The 10,119-nt window shown below is 44.9% G+C and overlaps 1 protein-coding gene across 1 annotated transcript in view; it reads right to left on the bottom strand.

The window, feature by feature from the left end:
* Positions 1-8,053: 8,053 nt before the first annotated feature.
* LOC106820707 (metabotropic glutamate receptor 3-like) overlaps positions 8,054-10,119 on the bottom strand; it is a 6,428-nt gene continuing 4,362 nt past the window's right edge. Inside the window, exon 4 of the mRNA XM_014825214.1 lies at positions 8,054-9,548. Coding sequence (XP_014680700.1) covers positions 8,054-9,548 — 1,495 coding nt within the window. The remainder of the gene's footprint in view (positions 9,549-10,119) is intronic.

The raw sequence follows: 10,119 nt of genomic DNA, 5'->3' as shown, positions 1-10,119 counted from the left end.
CACACACACACACACACACACACACACACACACACACACACACACACAAAACACACCACACACACACAGTAGTTACACCATGCGACTGTTTGTGATCTTTTCAGACGTTGACGAATTTAGTGGGTTGCGCCATCAGCGCGCCGTACGTCGAGCGTCGGCAGCCGTCACCGATTGTGCCGCACGTCAGCCTGACATGTGCCGTCGCTCCGATCTTCTCAATCGTTCTTCTCACCTTCAATTTCCTGCTGGTCGTCGTGGCGGCCGTTTTCGCCTTCAGGTCGCGCCTCGTTCCCGACAATTTCAACGAGAGCCGCTTCATCGCTATGTCGGCCTACGTGACGCTGCTCATGTGGGTGACGTTCCTTCCCGCATATCTTTCTCGTACCGCAGATGTCGACACGAATCTTCTTTCTCGTCTGCGCTCTGCTGATCAACGCGTCGACGTCGCTCGCCTTCATGTTCGTCGCGAAGATCTACGCTGTTTATTGCGCCGACAGGAGCGACTGGCACGTCGCGCCGACGACCAGCGGACTCTCTGCATCGCGGAAGCCCCGTGGTGTTGGCAGGTCGTCCGGCTCGGTGGTGTCGCTGCATGGTGGGACTAACACAGACGTCATCTGTTCACGTGTTGCCACGGCGACATTGTATGACGCCGGTACGGCGATGTCCTCTAGTAGTGATGTGCGAGATCGCAGCGCCGCTCGGCGGCTGATGCGAACGAATCAACGATGTGAGATGGTGAGGAGGAACTCGCGAAACAAATCTGGAAAAAATACAAAGATTCTGCTTGTCAAACGTGATTATATATATATATATTATATATATATATTATTATATATTATATTATATATACGCACGCACGCACACATGCCTGCCTGCCACAACTGCCTTATGTGCCATCTACATAGGCTCCTACGAGGGATAACAAAACGCACGCACGCACGCACGCACGTACACACACACACACACACACACACACACACACACACACACACACACACACACACACACACACACACACACACACACACACACACACACACTATTATCTGGAGCTGTCTGTAGCATGCGAGCTGTAACGTATTCTACATCGGAGACATCACCACTTCTCCAGACCCGTACTAACCACCAACCCTCATAGTGCGGTTCCTTCACAACCGACTGGCTTTCAGGCCGTTATATACGTGGCACGTGCAATTACAAACTGCCTTGCCGGATTTTCATTTTGCTGGGGACGACGATGAGTGAACTGTTAGCAAATCACGCAGATTTCCGATGGCAAGTATAAGCAAACACGTGACAGAGAGACTAAATCTACATATATGTGCAATACTCCGAGAACAAATTTCAGATGGTATACCCATGGAGTCGTGTACTGCTATTATGGTATCGAAGATCGGTGACGTCAACTTGCGCTTCTATATTGATACATGGCCTTTTTGGGAGACATCGCCGAACTTCATTCTGCTCAGATTGTGGTTTTTGATCGCGGGGAACAGTTGCATTCACCATGGCGGACATGAAACTGTCTCAATTAACCAATTAACCAATCCGAGTACAACATTAAATGTCAGCGTGTTCCTTGATTTTGAAATTAAAATTTCGATATATTTATAGGCATAAAAAGACATATAATTGGACATGTTGTTGTATGGACACACGTAAACTTCACAATGTCGTCAACAATGTTAATTCATGTTTTTATTTGTATCATAGTCAGAGTGCGGCAAAACATCAGTACTAAATAAAATTTAGTATCAAATTTGCAAAAATGCAACTTTGTCCGCCATTTTAGTTCTCCACATTTGCGTCCATTCGTACTCTATTTCCATTTCCACTTGGGAGATTTCGGTTTGGACGGTTTCGGTAGGCGCTAAATAGAGCTACTCCCCATGTGAATGGTAGCGGCCCACATAGCGACACCGGCTTCTTATTTTGCACACAACGTTAGTTAACGTACAAGTCGGCGAGCTGGAACACCGGTAGTTGGTTAAAGCGTTTACGTTACTTTCGCGAGTCATGACACTTGCGCGCTACAGATGCATCGTGCTTTGGTAATGTGGGAGCCACACATATACGGTATTTAGTTTTTCTGGTCGAGAATTTATTCATATTTGCAGTGAACAGAAGTACTATAGCTGTTAGCTGTGTTAGCTGTTCAGCTGTTAGCTGTTTGGCTGTTCAGCTGTTTAGCTGTTTAGCTGTGCTTTAGCTGTGTTAGCGCGTTAGCTGTCTGTATAGCATGTGTTAACGTTATGTGCTACCCGATTGATGCCGGCTTCTTGTTGAATGCAAAGATATTCCACACATACTGGTGTGCTTACATTCATATTCTCAAGCATATTGAGCATTTGAGTGTATTCGATGTCGTAATTGGTATACGATGCCATGTACAAGTTCTATTCTATTACCAGTTTTATCAATGATTTTAATTATCAGCGCGTGTGTGATGTAAAGCAAGGATATTCAATATAGAAAAAGCCGTACGTGTTTTAACTAGCTCAATATTAGTCACATTATGCGTCAGCGCGATGCATCGGTTGTCACTCATTGATTGATTACGCAGTAATGCAGACGCGTTCTGCGTAGTACTTGCCCTCGTTTACATTTATCCTTGTTTCACCGGGCTCGTCTTTTCGCGTTCCAACCGTTCCTTATCTACTAATAGTTTATCAGTCTGCGCGCGGCAGGCGCTATATCGTCCGCTCCTGGTTCTGCATGCGTTTCAACTTGTTAATGTGTGCACCCTAGCTAAACCCAGAACTTAAGATACACTTTTTTTGTAATACCATATACTGCTGTCGTTGCTCCGATTTTTAGTGCCATTTTTTCGATTGTCGCTCATCCGATATCGTTTCTAGCACTTGCTCTCGCTTCCGTCGCGTCCGCTCGGCCGTGCCTTTGCTCCCGCCCGACGTTCCCATTTAATCGGTTTATCTTCCTTGCTATCAATGCCTCTATGCTCATGATCATTGTTTCTTCATAGTGAGTAGCTCCCATTAACTTGGTACTTCGTACGTTTTATCGTCATTATCGTGTTGACATTGGAATGCAATCCGTAACGACAAACATTCCGCCAAGTGCCTACCCAAACTACCTCAACGGGGAACCCTTTATCACGCTTTCCACGCTCGGTAGGGACCAGTGATTACATGCCCCTTAAAAGACATTTCGGATACCAATTGACATCAATCGGACACAACAGTTACAGAGGCTAGGGTTGCGGCGAAAGAGCGAGACACGTGAGTACCATTCGCATGCCGTTCGGCTGATGAATATTACTGTGTGACGAAATCAACGATACAAAGTGCTGGCGATAACCGCGACTTACGCAACACTTATAACGAGCTTGACCAGTTTATATCGTAAAGAATTTTTTTAGCTGGTTTATTTTGTTAAGGAAATTAAATTGTAATATTCCAGGATGATATAAGAGCTAAATGGTACGTGTCACGAATTGATGTGAGTAGGTGCTAGAGTCTCCGTTATTAAACGTATGAGTTAAAGTAGATGATAGCGGGAAGATGTGTTTAGCAATCTTATAGGGGCAATTAACCGCCAAAAAAAGAACGAACATACTAAGTCGCGATGGATGGGCGTATGGGTTGGTACGATATTTTACTCTACTTGCATCCGTATGTATCGAACGTATCTTGGACAGGCATATCCGTATGGTTACTCTCATTATTTTCGCTAATCAACCTATGAAGTAAACAGCTAAATCGATATAGGAGAATTTAACGTCCGCTCGTTATATTCAGAGTGCGCTCGACATACACGGGTTGCTTTCCATAGCGACAGAATACGAATTAAAACCGTCAAAAGGCCACGCGCATTTCGATGTAATTATATGATTTGACATTGAACAGTATGAAATTTCTTCGGAACAGTTATTCCTTACTTGGCAGCTGACGATTATCCTGTGGTGCGTCGCTGCACAATAAACCTCTGCGATCATTTTGGTGGCTACGCATCCAAAAACGGATGGCCAAAAACACGAGACAGATGTTTCTAGGAGGTCAAGCGCCATAGAATTTGGCTGGTATATATATTATATAGTGATAGCATTAGTCTAGATAGATAGATAGATTAGAAGTAGATAGTAGATAGTAGCTAGATAGATAGATAGATAATAGATAGGAGATTAGATAGATAGATGTAGAGACTAGATAGATAGATAGATCGTTAGACAGATAGATAAATGTTACTTTGCCACGTCAAAATCGGCAAGTGCTAGAGCACTCTATAACGTTTCTTCACTAGACACTTTCACAGCAGTTTGTTAGGTATCTCGTGAAACGCACAAGCCATAGTATTGCGAACGGGTGAGGATATTATGGCGATCACGCCACACATAAACAACACGCCCGACCGCACTACGTTCGTATTTGCAATTTTGTTATGTAGCTGCGACAAAATTGCGGGTCCGATGCTGATGCTGCTTGCATAGGACACTCTCCGTGCCACCAATGGCATCAACGCCATGTGCGACTAGAGCGAGGATTCAAGTCAGTACATGGACAAAGACGGGCTATCAAATCTGATAAGCGGTATGTTCAACTAGTAAAAACAGGCCATAAATTCCCTTCTTCGAGTTACCACATTCTCTGTCATTACCTCATATAATATAGTACCACCTGGTAGGCCACACGTCACTTCGTGCTCTTTGATTAATAGCTACGCAATATTTATTGACCGAATGCGAATATCTAGATTTCATTCCAGATCTCAACAGATTTATTGCTAATGTGTTAGAAAGAAAGGAATAGTGACAAAGGCTTATCTGGCATGATTAGGAAACCTGGAGTATATGCTTATATTGAGATTACGTTTTATTAAACGCGGAGACCTTCCCTAACAAAATAATTTTATCTGTAAAGCAAAACAGTTAATCGCCTGGTTGCATCAGCGGTACATTTTTGCTGCGCTTACTAAGGTTAACTGTTAACCGGCGGACTTCCGGGTCTCGGGCCAACATTGATGTCTACAAAACTCACATGTTTTACTCGCGACCAGCGAATAACTATTCTAAGATATCATTTGATGGGATTCTGTTTAACCCAACGCCCATGCTGTACCGGCGAGTGACTGTGTCTAGAAGAATAGTATGCGTTTCGTTACGACGTTTACACGCATGCTTTAGTAACAGGCCGATGGAACTGGTCCATAAAGACATAGAGAAATATAACCTAAATATGATAATAATTTAATTCATTGTCAATATCTGCTGCGGCTCTGCTAGTCGAATATGGCAGAATGCTCGAAGCTGCAATCTAGTGTGTACTGCTTTGGACGTCTTCAATGCATGTTAGTAGAGAAACATCACCGAACTACTTGCCCAGGATTCCATGGGAAATACTTTACAGGTAGGTTTCTCCGGTATGAAACCGTGAAAGATTTAGGTGGAAGCGGGATTGTCAGGCCGCGCGCGCGGGTTCATAACGTCGAAAAATGATTAGGCTGTAGGTTCCATGTGACCCTGAGCCAACCAACAAGCCTTGTGCGGATTCACCACGGAATCTCTCTAGATTTTATATAGAACTCACTACCTTGACCCTTCGCCATCAGCATAAATAGCGCAGATGGCATGTTATTTACGCTACCATAAAATTTAACGTTATAACTATTGTCAATAACATTGTGTCTAGAAAATTGCATCTTTGAACTTAAACTATCCAGGGTAAATGGCCACTATACAGCCATGCATCACCGAATGCACATACTTGCTGCTGAGTCTCGCAGGAGAAAACAGAGCTCAGTTAAAAAAACTGAAATAAAAAATTCCCTGGAACACAACTTACTTCCGTTTAGGTTGTGTTTTTTCGAATAGCAAATTAATGAATAAGGAAAGCTTACATATTAAAAGTAAGAATTCATAGACGTTCGAGCAATATCTTTCATATGATCATCGCATTTAATTCACACCGTACAACAGGGATGAAGTTTCTGAATTTACTATCGAGACAAAACTGCTACTTATTCTTGCGCGTATATAGAGCGCTGAAGCTGTCCGACATCAAACTACAAATTGAAATTTTTCTTCGTGTAATGTAATACTTTGCCTGCAGTAACGATATGGGAATTCAAATTTGTAAAGTTTTATAAAAAAACCTTGGAAAGCAATCAGGCGTCTTTTTAAATGCTACTATACAAACACAGCCGATTACATTAATTCACTTTTTTTATTTATTCATTCAATTTAATTTCTTATTTTGCATGTTAGATGCTCACTTTGATCCTGACATACACTATGTCACAATGCTGTATGGCAAACGCTTATTTGCACGATTCGAGATATGAGGTTACAGTGTGAATGGTGAGAAATTGGACACATGACACTGCTGCAGTAGCTTTGTAGCGCTACAGAACTTGAAAATACTTACCGATACATGCAGATTTAGCTTCCAATGTTTACTGAAACGCTAATTGTAGCATTTACAGATGAACGCTGAAATCGTTTACAAATTCATGTAAGCAGCTCTAAGCACGCTGAAGTCAAACTACTGCGGTCAGCATAACACACGCAAGGAATTAGTCGGGAGCCATGGGGTCATACCCTGCACTGAGAGTTAAAGTTTTTTTTCTTTGCTGATTTTTCTGTAGACATAGGTGTGGTTCTTTCACTTTCTAAGTTGGATGACCATCCGTCACCTTGAGCATTTTCTATATTACCTTTTGTGTTTCGAGAGCGTCAACTCAAAAATTGGCGAAAAAATTTAGAGTGGGGAAAACAAACACCCGTTCTACTAGAACTGTTTGTTTTTAAAGCTAAATGATCATGTGAACCACTTCAAATGTCGGTATTTTAAGAGCTTATTTCTCAATAATAGGTAAATATAATAATGCGTCACTGAGGTCAACGGTCCACAAATGTTTGCACCTTCTCGAAATCTTAAATATTGGCTATTAGCACTCTTGCCTTGTGCCAACAGGAACAAGGCTATTACATGTGCTTACTTTTACCCTAATTTTGTTCTTCAAGCTGAGACTGCCTGCTCATTTTAAACCGCCCACTGTTATTAACAATATGTGAATGGCTGAACACACCTTTCAAGTAATCAAGATCTGTCCTGATCTTAAGGAGTGCAACTATCTTGTCCACATTTGCAATGGGGAAAGTCAATGAGGCTTAATCCATAGATATTTGACATTATTTTTGCCAAACTTAAGGGTCAAGGTCACTAACCAATGACTACAGCTTAACTGCCAGATCAGTTAGTTTCGATTGTAGATCCTGACTGATGGCATCATTTTAAATTATAACCAGCCCTTTATGGTTAGCTCTCATTATATTTCGTTTTTTTAAAATGATATTCATCATTATACTTGATATTTTCATAAATAGGCATTACTCTTATGTCAAATGTTGGCACTCGTCTACCTCCATTGGACTGAAATTAAAGAATACCTTGGTAGTCTCATGTTTTGGTAAAGAAGTTTTTCAGATTCCAAACTCTACATCAGCACTTCTCTAGATACAACCACTGCGTAGCAGCACAATTGTGCATGGTTAAGGTGGAAACATCTTGCTATCGAACCACTTCTTGAGCATGGCATATTCACCCAGAACAACACATTTCATCAACACGGAAAGGATTTTGTGGGGCACAAAGGCATTTCCTGCAAGCGGACAAGTGGTGAGTGTCTTCTGTGTCTGTGTGTGTGTGTGTGTGTGTGTGTGTGTGTGTGTGTGTGTGTGTGTGTGTGTGTGTGGTATGTGCGTGTCTATGTATGTGCGTGCGTGTGTGTGTGTGTTGTTTAGAGCGCCTCTAGAGGCAATTATACTTACTAGAAAGAATTAAACAAAGTTAGCGCGTGTCATTGTAGTAAAGTGGTAGCCCTGGTCACTCTCATAGAGTATGTATTAAATGGGATAAATTATTAGCTTATATCAAACTGATTCTGGAATTCTCCGTTCTTCTAGGAACAATGCGGCAGCGCAGTAAACCACTGACGTGATAAATATTTTTGCCAAAAGTAGGTCGTCTGCTACCTAGTAAATCTAAACGTGAAACTATTACCATCTAATATTTCATTTACCTAATCAACTACTCTATTGCCATGACAACGCATGTAAATTTTCGTTTCGCAAGCTGCATTTACACACCATTAGACCAATGATAGCGCAGACGATGACAATCTGCGCGATGGTGGATGTGAACCTAGGTCTCCGAACGGCGGTCTTGGCGCCTTCGAAGATTCTGTAGATACGAACCGTCCTCGTCAGTAGTGGTGCGTACAGCAATGTGAAGCTCAGGTGAAAGCCAATCTGGCGCAGCCAACATATGCCACAGCTCGGTTGCGCGATGAAAGATAGTGTCATAACGTAGCTCAACGCGATTCCGCCCAGCATGATCGCACTCAGTTCCCGACTACATGCCTTAATAAGCTTCTCATTGCGCTTCCGCACGAAGACGATGGCGACACCTAGCGACGCGATAAGACCGAGAGCGACCGCGATTGACACGGCGATCGACTGGCCGTCGCTCCAGCGAAGGTATTCGTCAGGGATCGGCACACATCGGTAGTCGTCGGCGTCGTCCGGCCACGAAAATGGCGGACACGCCTGGCATCCGGTGTCGTTCGTCGCTAGGATCTCGTTCACCTGACACGGAATACACGTCCAGCAGCAGTGCAGCTCGTGCAGTGCCACCGAATGTCGCCGCGCACACGGTCGGCTGCACTCTGACGTCGGCAGCGACTGATCCCCCGCCGCGCGGCGCCACTGTATTCTCTCGATCGAGAGCTTCCAGTCGCGCGTCACTGTGTCCCACGATCCGAATCGAACGAAGTCGTTCTCTCCAGATTCGTCGGATCGCTGGTAGACGGAGATCATGTATTTGCCCTTGATGTCGCCCGTGTGGTCGAATTCCACCTGTCCGCTCGATCCGGCGAACGATACTTTGCGTAGATATGGAAGCAGCGCAGGCCCGGCGATGCAGTCTCTCACGTGCTTCACCATGCCGCATCTCTCTTGGATGAGCGAGTCTAGGGCGAATGCGAACGCATACACAGCGTCATTGATCATAGAATTCTCGAGAACATCAGGGTGATTAGCGAACAGAAACTCGGTGTTCGCCGAGCAGCCGGTGTTCGCTGACGGGGACGTGGCCGTTTTGTTCTCGCCTGGCGGTCGCACGCACTTTTGAATGTAGTACTCCCAGTATTCGAGGAACCACGGGTTCTGGGAGCCGTCTTTCAGCGTCAGCGAGCGCCAGTAGTTGTTGAACTCCGGTATCGTGTTCGAATACGACTTCAGACTCAGTGTGCCGAAGCCGATCTCCTCGACGCCACGAAATTCATCGACGAAATCCGCCCAGCCATCGGAGGCTAGCAACGTGAACATGCCCTCGGCACGCGCTCTCTGAAGCGCCTTCATGACGCCACTCGCCTCGGTTTTAAACGCGAAGATGACAATGAGTCGAGCGCGAGCATGCGGCTCTCTCATCAGGTCGTCGACTATTGCGTCGTAGAGGTTTTCATCGAGCGCGCCTTTTGGAATGGATCGGTCGACCGCAATGCACATCGCTTTTGAGTCTGCTTCCCGCCTAGAGAGAGAGAGCAGAGAATAGAATGCCGGACATGTATAGATCACCACCGCTTCGCTTCTTACCTTTTCACCACCACCGCCACCACTACCACCAACACCACCACCACCACCACCACCGCCACCACCACCACCACCACCACCACCACCACCACCACCCAACCATCATCATCATTATCATCATCATCACCACCACCGCCACCACTACCATCACCACCACCACCAACACCACCACCACCACCTCCCACCATCATCATCATCATCATCATCATCACCACACACCACCACCGACCACAGCCCAAACCAACCACCACCACCACCAGTGCGCCACACATACCAATCATCATCATCACCACACCACCGGCCCACCACCTCACCACCACACCATCACCACCACCCACTCACCACCAAAAGACCAAACACCACCTTGACTACTACATACTAACATCATCATCCACCACCACCAACCACCACCACACCCACCACCACCACCACCACACTACCACTCACCCACTACCAACCATCGCCACCACCATCACCATCACCACCAACACTAACACCACCATTGCTAC

The sequence above is a fragment of the Priapulus caudatus genome, unplaced genomic scaffold, assembly GCF_000485595.1.
Source record: "Priapulus caudatus unplaced genomic scaffold, Priapulus_caudatus-5.0.1 Scaffold44, whole genome shotgun sequence".
In the NCBI taxonomy this organism is placed as follows: Eukaryota; Metazoa; Priapulida; class Priapulimorpha; order Priapulimorphida; family Priapulidae; genus Priapulus; species Priapulus caudatus.
The sequence above is the reverse complement of the archived record's forward strand: the minus strand, read 5'-3'. Positions and strand labels throughout refer to the sequence as shown.